Source organism: Propithecus coquereli, unplaced genomic scaffold (genome assembly GCF_000956105.1).
Source record: "Propithecus coquereli isolate 6110/MARCELLA unplaced genomic scaffold, Pcoq_1.0 Scaffold119, whole genome shotgun sequence".
Taxonomy (NCBI): Eukaryota; Metazoa; Chordata; class Mammalia; order Primates; family Indriidae; genus Propithecus; species Propithecus coquereli.
The window spans coordinates 2035430-2053771 of record NW_012135969.1 but is presented as its reverse complement, the minus strand read 5'-3'; the positions used below and the strand labels follow the sequence as shown (position 1 = coordinate 2053771).

Sequence of the window (18342 nt, the reverse complement as noted above, 5' to 3'; positions counted from 1 at the left end):
TTGGGCAGCACCACTTTAAAGAACATCTTAGCACAGGCTTGACAGGTGCTGCTTTATCTTGGACTGAGATTAAATACAACCTCAGCCACTGGTTGTAGCAAGGAGGTTGTGCCATGATGGAGCAGCCACCAGATTAACCGTGTGTTTGGGGATCTGCCCACCTCTAGGCAGGTGTGTGGAAATGATAGTTTGACGCTGGAGCTATTACTTGATGGCAACTGCCTTGTCTGTTTCGGGCTCATCAGAATTGTGACAATTTGAGTCCAGGTTAAGGAATGAACAAGTGATGAAAGCTGCGATACAGGTGCCAAAGTTTGGTAGTGGCATGCTTTACACAGTGACTGAACAGTGGAACAATTTCCACGGATTAAGCACTTCGCTTTCATGCTAGCCACTCCATCAGAGCATGAACCTGCCCTCACAAATCCGAGGTGAAGCGTTACTTAGAGTTTTCAGCCACCGCAATCTCTAGAAGGAAACAACTTGGGGAATTTCCACGTAGGGAGGAGGGCTTTGGTTGGGTTTACACTGTCTCACTGAGCTCTATCGCCCTCTTGCCCCTTTCTTAGTGACTGAGGACCTTTTGCAACTCTGGTGCCTGATGTGACATTCAATACACTGGACTCTGGACATCAGATCTGCTGGCCTGGGCTCTCCTGGGGAGGTACCCGCTTTCTCGTGCACAGCCTCCCCTGGGAGATGAGCTCCAGGACCTCCCTGGCATTGTGGACCCCGTGGAAAGAGGTTGAATAAGTTCTGCATTCCCTCAGGATTTAAGAGAAAGCAGGGCAGGCCCAGACTCTGAAGGTTCAAGAACAACCGGATTTGGATAAAAATTGAGGTAGAGGTCCAAATGTGGGAGGGGAATCTCCAATCAAGCCCATGATCCTGGAGTTGAAGATTTCCTGGATCTGGTTTGAGTCTAATAAGGGACCTCTGGCTTCATTTGTACCAAGCAGAAGTCGAAGCCGTGAGCCGGGAGGGATGGCATTATGCACACACAGTGGATGGCTGCTGGGAATGAAGCGTTCAGTGACATTTCCTCTCGCCCTGCCCTCCTCTGCTTTTGTGTCCAGAGGCAAATCCTCCAGTGTCCCCCAAAGAACACCTGTAATGCAGACAGCAAAGCAGAGGTGAATTTCACTGTGAAAAAGTCAGATTCTGCCACTCTTCCTGATAGAGAAGACAGGGCCTTAAAGGCACTTGTACAATCAAGGCCCAAACCCTTGGGATATCATTATCTGGAAAAAATCGACTTTATATAACAGCAACGTTTCGTGTCCTCTGACACACAGAGGTACAGTGACATAGTGCAAACATGAAAAATTCTGTCCTTTACTTTAGAAGAGAAATTGCCAGTTTTATGCATTTTACCACATTTTTTATCTTTTTTGTGTTGCATATAAGTGAATAATAAAATTAAGAGTTGGAAAATGAGATCCATGTCATCTGTGATTATGGAGGCGATTTCACATAATCACATTTATATGTACAACTATGGCCTTTTTTGGAAGAGGTCTGTTTTGCAAAGACGATTTCAAGAATGCATAATTTTTATAGGAGGAAGAATAAAACCATAGGAATCAGACACCAGCCTGTCCTCCAAAGCTGCGAAGAGGATCATAAAACTTCAAGTCCTGAATACACCAAATGTGTGAGTATTGCCACACCAAATGGACGTGACTATGCACGTGAGTCTCTGCATGGAAACAGAAGAACCCGGCTGCCCGTTTGCTTAGTAATTCCAATCTCGGAAGATTGCTACACGCTACTGTTTGACTTAAATTACATTTTTTAATCTGTCCTTGATTTTGTTTTTAAGTGTAAAAATGTGAGAATTTATCTTAATGCTAAAAATGTGTTGTTCTAGCCAAACTAGATTTAATTTTTGGATTAATCTCACTCTCTAAGTTTAATCAGTAGCAGGCATTATATTTAGTCCTTGACTAACAGGAAGAGATCCAGGCAACGTGTTCTTAGTCCTGCCACTATTGTGAGATAGTCTCTTTCACTTTCAGGCTCTAGGTGAAATATTTTATCATGTGATTTTACATTCCTTAATAGGGAGTATATCTCTCTCCCAGGGATACATCTACATCTATAAACATCAATCACTGATGTTTTTAAGGTGTCCTTTGAACATTAAATAACTGCAGTATGAACAGCCTAGATTAAAAAAGAAATCTGAACAATTTGATTGATGTCAGGTATCCAGGATCTATCTTAGGGATCCACACCACTGATAGGAAAGAGAGAGTCCCCTCTTCTAGTATATTTCGGGCATAAAATATTAAATAAGAATTCATAAAAGGCATATTACTCATCTTAAATCAATTCACCATGCTAACAACCAGTATCGAATATAGCTTGTGGTATTTAGCTCTTACATAGGATAAGTAAAATTCTTAGATAAGATCTTAAACATGAAATATGATCATGTAGCTCAGCAGTTCAGAGTACCTTCTCTGGGGTCAGACTGGTGGAATGGAATCTCTACCCTACCACATATTGGCTATGAGATCTTAGGTAAAGTTTCTTAACTTCTATAAGGCCCAGTTTTCTCATCTGTAAAATGAGGCAAAGAGATAGAGAAACAATAGATAGATATATACATTTACAAGAATTAAATAAGCTAAAATGTATTACATGCTTAGCATGGTGCCTGGAATGTTGTAAGCACTCAAACAACGGTGACCACGACTACAGCTATCATTATTATTATCATATTGCTGTAATATTATATTTCTCTTATTATTTGTTATCATTCTAGACAAAAACACTTAAAAACAATTGCCAGTTATTATATGATACAGTTATTACTGCATTTTACTCTCTTCCTTCATTTCAAATGAAAATTAGACCCACCAATGCAACAGGTTAGACCACAAGCCACAAATATGATGCTGTGCTTGAGAAGGCTCAGCGTCTCCAACTTTTAAAGAGTTATGGCATTTCTGATCTGGATGGTGTCTCTACAGGACATCCATATCAGGCCCTTCATCTACAGGAAAGAGTGAGGCTTCACCAGGGTCAAGTGGGAAGAGCACCCAGCAGGGAGCAGCAAGAGTGGTGTCCAGGATGAGAGCTCCCCGGCCAGCCTCTTCCTGCTCTGGCCTTTAGGATTCTGCAACAACTCCTTTTTGAGTCGGCTTTTTCCTAAGTAACACACTTACACACACACACACATACACACACACACACTGCAGCAGGAGAATGTCTCCCAGAATTCTCCTTACCTGTTTGGAAGATGACCCACTTGAAAACCGGGTTCTCTCAAAACTTGTCTCTGGCCCCCAAAACTGATCTCGTTTCTTCTCATTTGGGTCTTTTCTGCTTTCCTGTCGTCTCAAACAAGCCTGGAGAACAGCAACAAAAAAGTGTTTGTCTTACGTCTATGACTAGCTTTGGGAACTTTGTGCTTAATTCCCATTGTGAGGAGTGTGAAATAAATAATATACATCGCCAAGTATTCATCAAATACCTCTTACCAAGTACAAAGACCGCGTATCACTCTCTCTTCCCTTTGCCCAAAATGCCAGGTCAGAAATATTAGTCGTTGCTTTAACCAATTCAAGCAATAAACATACCAAGAGGCATTTTGTCAAGAATTTATCCAACAGTTACCTTCTCAAGGACAGTCATCCCTACTACACCTTGTTAACTCTCTTTCTGGTCTCATTCTCTTCCTAGCTCCTCCCTTTTCCCAGGCCTGAGTGGCGGGATAAACACGCTCACACGCCAGAGCTTCAGCACATGCCGCAGCCTCCACCCGGAAGCCCCGCTGTTAGATGATCTCTTGGCAAATCCTGCCAATCTAAGAACCAGCTCACGTGGCCTTCTTCTCCTTCATTTTTCCTGACTTACTACTCTTCTCCAGGCTGAATTAATTGCTGGAGATGCAATGCATATCAATTCAAGCTAACATATTAATGCAAAGCTTGAATTGTACATATTTTTTCCTGTTATAGTTAGCTGTTTGTTTCTGAGCCTGTTTCTCCTGCCAGTCAGTGAGAACTCTGACAGTGACTTCCTCTTATCTTTTGAATCTCCTAGCATGTAGCATTTAATTTTAGTTGAATTGCATTTTTGCTTTGGAGGAAGATATCAATCCCTAAATGCAAAATAATAAAAATAAAATAACTGACAAAAACAACTTTCCTATTTTTCTGAACAAAATTAAAATCTGGTACCAAAATATTTCTCCTCCAGTACTAAGACTGAACAAACCCAAGGATATCATGTACTATGGGGATTTCAACTGATATTTTAAACACCTCAAAGCAGTAAAATTTCTAGGAGCGTCTTTATGCTCGCAGATCCAGTAACCCAGTTCACCTTTGCCCTGCCAGGGCCAAATTATCCACCGTCACAGAAAAGGAATCCAGTGTAAAGACCAACAGCATTGTTTCTAAACTAGGCCTGACATCTGTCCCTTAGATTCCTTTGGCATTCTTCCCCTCCCGTTAGAAAAGCATCTCCTTCCGAGATGTGGTAGGACTTACCAGAATTTCAGGCCATGGGGCAAGCCTAACATTATGCTGCAAGGTTAAGAATAGAAATGACCTGATACCAACAAAACGTTTACTACTTGGAATTGGAACAGTTAGTCACACTGTGCTTCACACTGTGCAGCCTCCAGGCTCCTCCCGGCAGCCAGATGGTCACCTGCAGCAAGTGGAATCCCGGATCCAGGAGAAAGATGCAGTTTCACTCCGCCTTGCTTGGGAAGGGAGAATATTCCAGGATGATTTTTTTTTCCTCTCCCATAGTTCATCTCACTTTCAAAAACAATGCCACGTAGATATAAATCATTGTAATAGATACTGGGCAGTGTTTGTCTTAATAATTTAAATAAGAAAACCAAAAGAATACTAGACAGTAACTATAATAAATAAGTTAAACAAACACACACCAAATAATAAATAAACCAAGGTAGCCCAAAGGGAGTCAGCTGGAGAACTTAATGAAGTTCAACTAAGCATGTGCCTTTCTTTTTCTGTTCCTTTTATGATGACTTCAAATTGGAGCTTCTGTCTGGGAGGAGCCCTGGCTGGAGTGTTGTTTCCGAAAGGGGCAGATGTCTGTGTCGTCCTAACCGACTGGTATTAAAGGCGAAGGAACATGCCCACGGGCTGAAAGTGGAGGAGGCAGTGTTAGCAAATGCATGCAGGACCAAGGCAGATTTTGTGGGATGAACAGAATTCTTGTGGGCTGAGTGTTTCTTGAAAATTCTCTCCAAGAATGCATACGACTTAAATATTTCTTTACCGAAGGGGAGGAGGAATAGATTGGTTTGCAACGTTGAAAAAAGAAATTTTTCCCCCTCTAGTTCCTTGGTCCTCCTCTCACAGAGGAGCAGAACAAACCAGTGGCAAGGTAGGTACCGCCTAATTTTTATTTTGATACAGCTGAGCGATCTTTCTGCGTGAATCAAACATTAATCCTCTCAGTTATAGCTTCGCTGAGAAGGAGCACAGGAACAGAGCCAAATCCAGACTTCCAGTCCTAGAAACAGCAAAAACCTAGCCATGCTGCCCCCAGGGGCTAGTTTTCTTTGTATTTGTAAATTTGAATGATTTTTGTCTTTGTTCATGATGCTGTTTCTACACTGGGGGTCCTGAGGTGAGACCGGGCAGGGCAGGGTGAAATCCGTGGGTCTGGGAGGAGGAACGGATTTTTAATTCATAACCACAGTGGCCACCCTTCCCCTGGACTTTAAAAACATTCCCCTTCCAATTGCAAGTGTCAGGATTTAGAAGGCTATAAATAAGTTTCTGATCACGTGGCCAAACTGGCTGAGGGCAGTCTTGAAATTGAAGGCTTCAGGTAACTTTTCTCGTTTCTTCCTTCCTGGAGAATCAGGGTTTCTACTTCCCTGCCCCTTTGGCATTGCCCCTGCCCCCACCGGCGTGTCCCTCTGACTACAGCACACACAGTCAGGCTGCCTTCTGTGCAGAAGCCACCCCTGTGGGGGCAAAACGCAGAATGTGCACAAATGCCTGTGGGGGATGATGTGGGTTTTGTGAGTCACTGTAACTCAATCCTGGTAAACACGACAAACCCCAGCTCTGCCACTTTCTAGCATCGTGACCTTGGGCAAGCTGACTAACTCCATTGATTCTCACTTTCCTTGTCTTTAAGAGTGAGATGTTCCCGACCTGCAGGGCACAAGGCACTGTTGGTGATATGTCAACAGAGTGAATGGCCCATGGCAAGTGTTCAATAAAAGGTACCCATCGCCACCACAGCACCAGTGGTAGCCTTTTAATTGCTGTTTTCAATCCCATTTTCTGGTTTACTTCTATTTCTAAAGTCAGCCTTTGCCAAAGCATATGACTCTGATCTTGGTCGCAGAAGAAGAGAGAATCTTTCTGTTTAGTCCTGAGGTTCACCCCTGTTTTTCTGCCCTGTGAGTAGAGCTGTTTCCCAAGCAGGTCAGCTCCCCAGCCAGCCAACAGAGGAGCTCCCGTTCTTGGTCATTCAGGGTCACACTGTAAGCCATTTTTCTTCGGTACTACAGCTTTCTGAATCCCCAGTTGTGTTCAAAGTTTCTTTCTTTCTTTCTTTCTTTCTTTTTTTTTTTAGAGACAGTCTGTCTCCCAGGCTGAAGTATGATGGCATGATCATAGCTCACTCCAGCCTCGAACTCCTGGGCTTAATCGATCCTTCCACCTCAGCCTCCCGAGTAGCAAGGACTACAGGCACTCCACCACACCTAGCTAATTGTTTTAATTTTTATTTTTGTAGAGATGGGGTCTCGCTATATTGCCCAACCTGGTCTCAAGCTCCTGGCCTCAAGCGATCCTCCTACCTCGGCCAACCAAAGTGCTGGATTACAGTGTGAGCCACCGCACCCGGCCCTTTTGTCTGATCCCTCTAGTCATTATGTGACTTCAGAAGCCATTGTCACAGGAGCACTTCCCAGCCTTATAGCTCTGGTGTAAAAACCATCATAACTATGATCCAACTTTATGTCTCGATCCATAATGGATCTGTTCCTCTAAATCTGGGAGCATTCTGAGAAGTGAGAGTTGCCACTGCCTTCAGTTGGCTCTTTTTTTTCTTTTTTTTTTATGATCTAATATGCATTACCCAGAGTTTGGGGTTTGTTTTTTTTTTGAGTCTCACTGTGCTGCCCGGGCTAGAGTGCCGTGGCGTCAGCCTAGCTCACAGCAACCTCAAACTCCTGGGCTCAAGCAATCCTCCTGCCTCAGCCTCCCAAGTAGCTGGGACTACAGGCATGCGCCACCATGCCCAGCTAATTTTTTCTATATATTTTTAGTTGTCCAATTAATTTCTTTTCTAATTTTAGTAGAGACGGGGTCTCGCTCTTGCTCAGGCTGGTCTCGAACTCCTGAGCTCAAACAGTCTGCCCGCCTCGGCCTCCCAGAGAGCTAGGATTATAGGCGTGAGCCACTGTGCCCGGCCAGAGTTTGGGGTTTTAATTGTCATTAGTGACATTATTAAAGTTCATTAATATTAAGAGGTTAAGAAATCAAAAGTGTAAAAACAGTTTGACGTGATATTATATTTCCCTCAAGCTAGTTTATTTTTCCGTTTTGGCTGTGAAGAGTAGAGCAACACACACCTCAAAGGTGGGCCAGGAAGAGAATCCTCTCCCAGATTCCTATGGGAAGGGGGGTTGAATTATTATTATCTCCATTCCACCTTCCTGCGTGAGCCCCAGACCCTTTCCACTTGGCATAAAGTCACCTACCATGTCCTTGAGCAAATTATATCATGTTTAGTTGTTTGATCTGCACTTGAAAGAATCAAGATGAGTAAGTGACATGAAATGAAACCAATTTGAACACATTTAATAGATTACAGAAAATCATTCTGAAATGCCAACTGTAATCTTCCCCTCCAGCTTTCTAGTGGAAATTTAATGGCTAAATTCTGCCTCCAGTTACATAAACACATTTGACCCTCCCCACCCCCCCAAAAAAAGCTATGCAGCATGAACACTGTTGAAGAAATAGAGCCAAATTCTGAGACGGCATATAATTATATACTAGTTACCAGATTCTGAAATAGCATGTAATATGCCAAATAGATGTTTACTTCCTCTTGTTTTCTCAAAAGGGTCCCACCCAACCACTGAAAGGAGTAGTATCAAAATAACTCAGGGTGGGTTTATCCCTCCTTGCTTGCTGCTGGCACACAGACCTGCAAAGGCACTGCTAATTTGGTGCATACCAACCCTTGGCATATTTTAGGATGTAGCAGCAATGGTTTACACAGGAGGTTTCTAAGGGCTTCAATTTGAGCCAGTTCATTAAAGGTGAGTCAAGCACAGGAAGGAATACGTGGCAAACGTATACGATTTGGCAGTCATATCTAGTTATTAGGTCTTACACTATTTATACACCCTGAAATAGAGAACCCTGGTGTGCAAAGTGGGTCATTGTACCTTGAATGAAAGCCGGGATTTCCACAAGAAGTAACTGGCTAAGCTCATCAATGATCCAGGGTACCAATATCCACCCAGCACAAAGCCGACCTTAGTAAATTATCTAAATGTACATGGGCCATATTGGGACCAAATACCATATTTGGACTTTATTGAGGGGTCACAAAAGTCACACCATTGATTCTTAAGCCATTACTTTAAATCCTTTCTGGAACAAGGTAAGCAATAGGTTAAATAATATAACTAAAATTCTTTGCCGTTCTCTTTAAAGTAGTTATTGTGGGTTGCTATATACTTATTTCAACAATACTTAGAACATCTTAAAGACAACCATATTTAATTTTTGCAGACCTTGTGGTGAATGGTTTTGAAAATGCTCAATGAGGGTGGATTTGACTTTTAGGAATAGTCACAAGTCAGCTGGATCTAAGTCTTGACAGAGTTGGTGGTCATGTTAGGTAACACCCGCTTTCATGAATGACAAGACATTTAGTTCAACACAGAAGAGTGAGACTCAGCCCCTGCCCTTAAGAAGCTGTGATCCAGTTTGAGAGGAAGTCACACAAAAGACAATTGCAATGCAGTGTCATCAGCTCTGCACAAGAGGCATAAAAAGCGTGCTATGGTATTGGGGTGATGGAAATGTTCTAAAACTGGGTAACGGTTATGGCTGTGAACATGGTGAGTTTACCGAAAGTCACTAAATTGTACAGGTCGAATTTTATGGTATGTAAATTATGACTCAGTAAACGAGTTTTTTAAAAAGACCACTATGTGTACTACTATGTGAGTACAGAAATTCCCTTCAGTTCTAAATTAAAACTATGATCCTCACCATCTTTGTCAAGAGAGGAAGTTAAAGAAGGGAAAAGAAGTTAGAGAAGGGGTGAAGGTATAGGTTAGTCTTGCTGAGGTTCCAGATCTTGGGTCTGTCTTTAAATGAGGAGAAATAACTGCAGGGTGTCATGTATTCCAATGGCATTGTCCAATTTACATTTCAGATAGATTTCAAGAAAATAATCTGAAAGATGACTAGAGGCACGGAGACCAGCTGTAAGGATGTTGTAAGAGTCTTGGAAAGCAATTAGGGAGGTGGTGACAATAGGATAAAAAGGAAGGCACAAGTTCCTGAGCTCTTAGGTAAACTTGGCAGGACTTGGGAACTGGTGGGATGCGGATGAGGAGGAAGAAGAAGGGGACAGGGAGGCTTAGATCATCCAAGTGGTGGCAGGGGGGTGGACATGTGGAGTGTTGGACTTGAGATGTCTGTACGACGACATCCAGGTGGAAATATCCCACCTGCGGGTGCACACGTGATTCTGACACTCTGTGGAGACCAAAGATCATTAGCATAGAGGGGTGGTTAAAACCATGGCAGGGGATGAGCTGAGTCACAGCAACCTTGTAAATTAGAAGAAAATTGTGCCAAGGATGGAACCCTGGGGAAATTAACATTTGAGGGGCAGGGAGAAGAGGACATGGGAAAAAAAATGGAGAAGACTGTGAGAGAAACAGGAGGAAAATAAGGAGAGTGTGATGTCAGACAGCCAAAGGAGTAACGTTTCAAGAAGAAAGGAACAATAATGTCAAAGGTAGATGAAGCTTCAGAAAACAAGACCGGAAGAGGTGCCCATCGAATGTGGCTACTGACCTTAGCGAGAACATCTCAAGGGAGGGAAGGAGAGGTGACCGCGGCCTGGGAGACTTAAGTGTGTTTGTAGACAGAGCTAATAAGAAGGGAAAGGTCAAAGCTACAGATGAGAAGTCCGTGGATGGTAGGGGCAGGAGGCCAGAGGGGCCAAGACCTCAAGCTGGGCGCCCGCAGGAAGAGGGTCACTCCACTCTCTGAGGCTTGGGGGTAGGTGGTGTGTAGCCTGGAATGAATGGGAGGAGACCAAGTGGGTTCCCACCCGCTGGCCTTGGGTTCTTCATTTTGTTTTGTGTGTGTGTGTGTACATGCATGTATGTGTGTGAAACAGGGAGGGGAGTTCTTTGTTGAAAGCGTGGCGGTTGGAGGTTTGAAGAGAGTGGAAAGGCTTAAAATAGTGCCGATAAGAGAGGGAGCCGATGGACAAGTAAGTGTGTAGACGTGAGTCATCCTTCATTCTTTCCTTTCCCACCCTCCACCTCGCCATCCATCAGCAAGGGGTCTGTTCTGCTGCTATTTCCTGGGCCCGGCTGCTTCTTGCCACCTCTATTCCTAACACCCTGGTCCAAGGCACGAGCATCTCTCCCCTAAAATTGTATCGTAGCTTCTGAACGAGTTTTCCTGCTTTTTCTCTTGTCCCTTGCAGTCCTTTCTCCAGACCGCAGCCAGAGAGTGATCCTTCATAAAATATAAATCAGATCATACTACTCCCCAGCTTAAATCATCCAGTAATTCTCATTGTGATGAGAATAAAATCTAAATGACAAGTTTTGTCCTGTGAGGCCCAACATGATCTGGCCCCAGCCAGGCCCTATCAACTTCTTCCGCCTTGTGGTGTTCCATGCGTCCCCTGGGTTAATGCGTTTCAGCCACTCTGGCTGCCCTTTGTTTCCTCCAGTGCTCCAGGCTAGCTCCTGCCTCAGGGCCTTTGCACTCGCTTTCCTTCTGCTTGTGATGCTCTGGTGGGCTCTTTCCCGAGATTCACCTCCACAGCTAAATGTCACTTCCTCAAAGAGGCCTTTCCTGCTTGTCTAAAGGAGCATCACCTCCACCCCATTACCTGTTTGATTCTCCCTAGTCTATTTATCCGTAACTGGAACTATTTTACACATTTATTTACTTGTGTGTGTTGCTTTTTCTCAATCCTAGAAGAACAACTCCTGGAGAGTAAGGACCTTATTCAGCACATAGTAGGTTCTTAATAGATGTTGAATGAATGAATGAAAAGGCAGTGTCGAAAGCCCAGTTGAGATTAGAAAATAAAACTGCGATGGCTCAAAGCCACATAGTTGTGTGATTTTCTCCACTGAGGACCATAAAATAATAAGATTGATTTTTCCTATGTGTCTGTTCTGGAGACGATTTCAAATGAGTATTTCCAAGTGTGAGCCAGGTGGCAGAAGCATCTTTGTGACAAGTACATAGACTCCCAGGGTGACCAGTTCGGATGTTTAAGTTCTTATTTATTTTACAGAAATTTCCTCGATTTTATAGTCTTCTTATATGTGGCTTGGCAAATTGTGGGAGGAAATTGCTGACGCCATTTCTAGTCCCAAAGCTAAGCTGTATTATGCAGGTGAAATCAGGTTACTGAGATAGGCCTGGTTTCCTTGGTGACCCGGGAGGTTTGGTTATATTTGAAATTGCTAAGAAGGAGAAAAACCTGATAACAGCAGTTCTGTGTTTTCCTTGGGGAAGGAGCGCTTTTCAATTCTCAACCGAGGCTGAGAACATGCTTCCTAGACTGGCGAGGCTGAGCTTTAGCTGGTGGGATGAGTGACACTCTCTAACTGCTCCCAGAGTCCCACAACCCAGTCTGACAAGTTCTTCGTCCTATGCCAGCGCCCAGTGATTGCATCACGACTCCTCAGGCTCCTGTCTGTTTTGTTGGTGCCTGTAAACTCTGTAACTAGGATGACGGATAGTTAGCCTACTGTAGAATGTGCTAACCACCTTTCTTCTGGTGGGAATGACAACAGGAAGGGCATGTTATTTTATAAATGGTAGGGCGATGCAGTTAACTCCTTAATGACTTTTTTCTTCTCAGTGAGTTTGTCAAATGTAAGCCCTAATGCCATCTGTTGACAAGTGCTATGTGCCAAACACTGTGCTAAATACATTAAAAATGTTTCTCTCATTTCATTTTCGTGACAATATTATGAAGTGTGTACTGTTATTATACCCATTTTACAGATAAGAAAACTGAGACTCAGAGAGGTGAAGTGGCTTTTGATAGTCCCACAGCCACTAAGTGGTCAGTTTGAGATCTTAGAAAACTATTATGCTTATCATCTACTGACAATGCATTTTGAATTCTTTCTAAATACTGTAAGAGAAGGTGGAAGATTATTCTTGCTTTCTGCAGTTACCTGATATTCAGAGTCCACCTTATGCTGCATGTCTCGCAGGTATTGAACATCACTGACGAACTTCTGCCTGTCCCTTGCTTCATGCAACATGATTCTTAATCCCCGACCTGTATATAAAAGATAAATAAATGTGCTGTGATAGACTCCTTTGTTGGGCTGCCATATTTGGATTTATTTTAATATAATTGCTTTTATTCTCTTATTAATCTAATCTCCATTGTCTGAAAGGCACAGATGCGCCTTTCAGATGGCAGGGACTTCTTGTGTTGGTGTTGATATCCTTATAGTCCTCCTGTTCCAGGCATAAATAATGCAGCCACCTTCACTGGGGCTCCAGTGATACCGTTCTGGCTATTCACAGGGAGTAAGATTGACAGACACCTGATTCAGAAGCAGTTCCATAACATGACAACAAAGAAAAGCTGAGAATCTAGCTAAATTAGCAATGACCAAAGTCATAAGCCCCCGGTTGCTTAAATTCATTTATGCAACAATGACTGCACCCTTATTCCAACCCGGGCACCCCTAGGTGCTGGGATATATTAGAGCAACCAGCAAGGCAGACAAGGCTCCTGCTCTCGTGTTTCTATAGTCTAGAGTGGAAGATTGGCACGGAACAGGGGAACCCTAATCATAACAGGTGCTATGGAGCAGAAGTGTCGGACTCTTTGAGAGTTATTAGGGGAGGGTAAAACCCAGTCTGGAGGGGCCCGATGAGGTTTTCCTTAGCAAATGATACTAGGTTTGAAAAGGAGTGAGCTAGGCAGAGAGGACAGCGTCAGGGCATGAGGGGGCAGGTGCAGATGAGGGGGGTGGGGAGAAGTGCAGCTGGAGCAGAGATGAGAAGGGAACAGCACCGGAAGGGTTGGAAGGGAGGCCAGCTCCTGCAGTTGTCTTGAAGGTCAAGATCCCAAGAGTCACTGAAAGCTTCCAATCTGGGGAGTAAATGATTAGATTTGTGTTTTTAAAAAGCCCTTCCAGTTGTAGGATGGAGAATGGATGGTGGGGGTGGAGTAAAAAATGGAAGTGGGAAGACCATTGGGAATATATTATAGTCATCCAGACGCGATGAGATGGTGACCAGACTTGGGTAGCAACAGTGGAGGGAAAGAGAAGGAGGCGGGGAAGGGGGAGGAGGGGAACGGGGAGGGAGAGGGGATCATAGCTACTATTCACTGAGCCTCTGGAAGTGCTAGACATTGTTCTAAGCATTTACACATCTTAACTCACTCAATCTTCACAACAATGCTATGAGGCAGGCACTAGATCTCTATTTTGCAGGTGAGGAAACTGAGGCACAAAGGTATTAAGTAGCTTGCCTGAAGTTACAGAGCAAGTGAGTGGAAGAGTTGAGATTTGAACCCAGAGGGTCTCACGCTGGTGCCCACAACCCAAAACCATGATGGATTTGAGGGAGAAAACCATCAGGACATGGTGATCACACGGATGGGGCGAGAGAGGAAGTCTGGAGGAAGCTGCCCAGGTTTCTGGCTTGAATGACTAGCTGGTTGGTGCCAACATTCCCCTCAGAAGACACAGGAGGAAGAGCAGGTTTGAAGAAAGAACATGGAGTTTGAAGTGCCTGGAGCATAGCAAATGGAGACGGCAAGGAAGCAGTCAGACGCAGGGCTCTGGAGCTGATTAGAGAGGCAGCAATTTGAGCATTGGTGGGATTCTGGGGACAACCGAAGTTGAAGGAAGAATGAGAATTGAAAAGAGAAAGAGGACATGGGGCAAAACCGTGAGGAACACTAAAACTTAAGGAACAGGTAACCGAAGAGAAACCCTGCAACGAAGCCAGAGAGGCAGGAGGAAAGCCAGGTGGGCGCCATTTCAGAGATGCCGAGAAGAGAGGGTTTCAAGAAGGAGGTTATTAATTACCGTGGTGAGAGCATTCAGGAGGGTGACAGGGCTGAAGACGGATGGCAGTAGGTTGCATAAATGGGAGGCAAAGGACTAGAGGCGACACTTTCAAGAAGTTTGGCTCTAACTGCCGTGGCCTAAATTTATGACCAAAATATTTAAGCTCACAAAGTTACAAAATGGCACTGTTAATAATGAGACTGACTACTAGGCCTCATCTGCAGGGCCATCAGAGTCCCCACACGATTCCTGCTTATTGCCTAGTGAAGCTCTTTCATTTACTTCTGCACATATATTTAGATAACTACTGTGTGACAAAGCTCTAGGCTCTGGGGAAACAGGTTAGGACAGGTGATGTCCCTATCCTCAGGTGTATACATTCTGTGGCTTTCCCTCCCTCCTCCAGTTTATTCAGTTGTGTAGATATTGGCAGAGTCAGGGTGTCCCTGACTCATGGTGACCTAGTGTCTGGTCTGGTAGTTATGCAATCTCACAGGTTTATCGTGTAGCCCTGAGCATTGGGAAAACTTGTGCTAGTCTCTTGGGAGTTATTTTCTCTCAAGTACAGAAAGTTGGTCTTTGAGAGTAGGAAGCTGAAACTACAAGCCAATATGTAGTTCCACAGTCTACACGTAAGCCCTAAATTTTGTCTCTGAGCATATTAATAGTCATTTATGGGACTATATTTTAAAGGATCATTTTTAGCTTCTCTTATGAATTTGTACCTGCCTAGAATAAAGTTACATTCCCCCCTTTTCAGAAAACGATGGTGGTAAAACAGGCAGGAAGATGAGTCCCTGCTGCTACTGTTGGAAAGAGAAGCCTGTCTGAATATTAATCAGGCAGAGAACATAGGATTTATAATGAAAATATGTTAATGGTCACGAATGGGGCACATCCGATGGTCCACTTGGATGATGCATTTGGGTTGCAAAGTTAACATAGAAAAACCAGCTAATCTATCACGGCTTTAGTGCAGTGTTACTTTAAGGAGGCTTCTAAGTCAAAAGGCATGAAATAACTTTGTCTAAATAGGTAGGAAGTAACACTATTTGAATTACTTGTTAGGTTACCTCTGACTTCACAATCATCTACCAAATAAAGGACTTTAAAATTGCCTGCAAAAGTCTCTTTTCCCTCCCATAAACTCTTTGTTACATTGTATTTTACAATATTTAGAAGCATCAGGGTGTCACATGTAATGTCTTATTTAAATACATCAATACTTTGTGAGATTAAACAAATCCAATGAGCACCAAGGAAACAGGGTATTAGAGATAGACCAAGAAGGTGGTAGGTTACCTCAGTTTAGGCAGACACTCTCTGTGTTCACTTGAACTCCTTACTGCACTGCAAGTTTGAAAAACTGACCAGGATAAACAAGAAACAGAAATAACTGTATGGAAATAAATCCACATGAGATAATGCTTAATTCATGGATCTCAGCTTTGTGGGCCTACTCAACCAGATGGCCATTTGAAGCCAAGAACTTTTCTTCAGCAAGTACAGACAGGTGGGGTGGGGGGGCTGTGATAATAAAATGTGGGCAAGGCGCATGTTTCCAAAATAGCACTCTGTATTCTGCTGCTCACCCTTGAACTGCTTCTCAATTTAAAAATCCACTCAGAATCATGCACATTTCTGTTCTAAGTCTCTGGCGATAAGGTATTGTGCCAAATTTGTGCCTTACAAATCAACATAAGAAGCCACATCAAGTAGGGAGAGGGGAAGGAGAAGGGAGTAGAAGCCATGTGGGGAAGGAAGAACGGAGTCCTCCTTCGCTGAAGGCAAGAGCAAATGATTCTTCTGGGCCTCAAAATTCTACATATCTGTGAAATTTCAATGAGGAATATTCTAAGAACTTTGTGATATACACACATCTCTCTAGTGTCAATTTCCAATGAATTCAAACCAACTTTTCTTGACTAAGGGCAACAGTATCTGATTGCAGAATATATTTCTTAGTTCTCTAAAAACTCATATATGTGTATTATATACACATATATGCTGTCCTTTTGTTCTATAACCACCCTTGTCAAAAGAACTGATCTGAAGGGAGCTCTTTTTAATAACAAGCCATTTTACTGTTTTCTTATTATGTTCTTATATTAGAAATACATCATTAAAGTGAATGTTTTATTCGTTCAACAATAAAGGAAAATGTAAATTTAACCCTTTCTTTAGGCTGCAGATTCCTTTGACATGAAGTCTAAATGGCTATGTTAATACCTGACAATCAGATTTACAAATCCCCCTTTTCCACAATTGGGTGCTTGGAAGGATTTCAGGAGACCCAATTCAACCTTTTCCTCAATTAATTAATTTGTAATGACGAAGATTAAAGGATTTGTTTAAATCTTAGCTTTAAAAAAATCTTAGAGTTCTAAAATCTTAGCTTATAAAAATGTCTTTAAGTATAAGCAACAAATGATTTGGGGCCAATTTTCCTAACACTCCCTGAATACTGTGACTGCAGAAAAAGAGAAGGAATTGGTTGGGGAAGATGGGACCATCTTTCAACTCTTCCAGCAAAATTGGCTTAGAAAATTGAGGCAGAAGGCGGAAGGGAATGGGCTTGATTTGGGCAGCAACTCTTCATCTTATTGTGAAATTACGAGAGATGAGCGGTCATACATTGACCATCAAGCTCAGAAGAGAGGAGAAAGACTCCATGTGTAATTGGGAAACTCTGGAGATGAAATGTCACAGGTGTGACAAGCAATTCGGTGCTATCGTTAATAACAATATCAACAATTTCACACTCAGAAGCCCAAGGGGCCACAGTCTGGGTACACCTTCCCTGGACTTGCAGACCAGTGGAGTCTTCGGGGAAGTTAGGTACAGGGCGGGTGCCCGTGTGCAAGTGACCACCGTCTCCCAAACCTGTCCCTTTGAGGCAGAAAAAAATTGGGACTGGGGTCAGCCGGAGGGAGAAAGCGGCCAGGCCACTAGGCTTCACGCCCATTTCCCTCCAGAATCTTCCAAGTCGGAAGGAAAGCGTGTACCCCTCCCCCCACCCCCTCGGAGGACCCGGGGCGAGGCCCGGGCGAGGCGGCCGGTTACCTGGCGGGTCTGCCTTTCCTCCCCTGCCAGGGGCTAAAGGGGCCGAGGGACGGGGCGGGCGGGCCGGTCCAGGGCGTAGGAGCCGCCCATCAAGCGCACGGGGGCCGTCCCTGAGCTCCTCTTCCTCCTCCTCGCACTTCTTCCCGCCCTCTACCGGCCCCTTTTCCTCCTCCCCCGCCAGGCAGCTTTCCGCGGCGACGGCCTGCCTTTCTAGGGGCGGAGGCGGTGGGGGCGGCTGCGCGGCGTCCTCTCGTTTCCTTGGCAACAGGGCTCCTCCCTCCTGGCGCGGGGCGTGGGGGCGGGGCGGGGCTGCGGCCCAGCGGTCCCGAGTCCCGACGTGGGCGCCCGCCGGTTGCCGTGGGAACGAGGCAGGATGCAGTCGGGAAGGCAGCGCGGCGATGGCTGCGGGCAGAGGAGAGATGCTCAGGGGGGAGGCGAGTGGGCTTTGTCTTCATGTCCAAGCCCAGATCCACATACCGAGGCCTTCACTCCTCCCCTGAATGGGTGCTGTGCTTTATAAAGAATGAGATTAGAAAACGAGAGAGGAAATATTTTTAATTGACTAAAATGATATTAAAAGCAGGACACGGAAAGAGGCAAGGATACCATAGTCCTGGAGCTCAAGCTCTGCAGGAGATATCCGAAATGCAGGGGTCCAACATGAGAAAGAAAAAATAAGTGATTAAGGGAGGCACCAGTAAGTGGCAGAACGGAGACCAGAACCCAGGCTTAGTTTTCAGTCATCTTCGCTGCCTTTCCAAGGAAAGAGGTGCTTAGGGGCTTAGACCAGTGCCTACGGCTTTGGAAGGAAGGGACCAGAACCTCTGCTAGCCTCACCTTCTCTCTGCCAGGTTTATTTCTTTCTGTGGTTCTTATAGGCATAATTAATTAGGCACGCAACTTGCCAACTGATGTCAAGTTAGGATTTCTTTGATTGGATGGAGAATATGGTAAAAGGAGAATTGAAAGTCTTGGACCTTTCATAC

General features: G+C 44.2%; 1 protein-coding gene across 1 annotated transcript in view; it reads right to left on the bottom strand.

Annotated features, from left to right (window-relative positions):
• MARCH10 (membrane-associated ring finger (C3HC4) 10, E3 ubiquitin protein ligase) overlaps nucleotides 1-12520 on the bottom strand; it is a 103034-nt gene extending 90514 nt beyond the window's left edge. Inside the window, exons 1-2 of the mRNA XM_012659629.1 lie at nucleotides 12431-12520; nucleotides 3237-3356 (exon numbers count right to left, since the gene is read on the bottom strand). Of these exons, the coding sequence (XP_012515083.1) occupies nucleotides 3237-3356; nucleotides 12431-12520 (210 nt within the window). The remainder of the gene's footprint in view (nucleotides 1-3236; nucleotides 3357-12430) is intronic.
• Between the last annotated feature and the right edge of the window lie 5822 nt (nucleotides 12521-18342).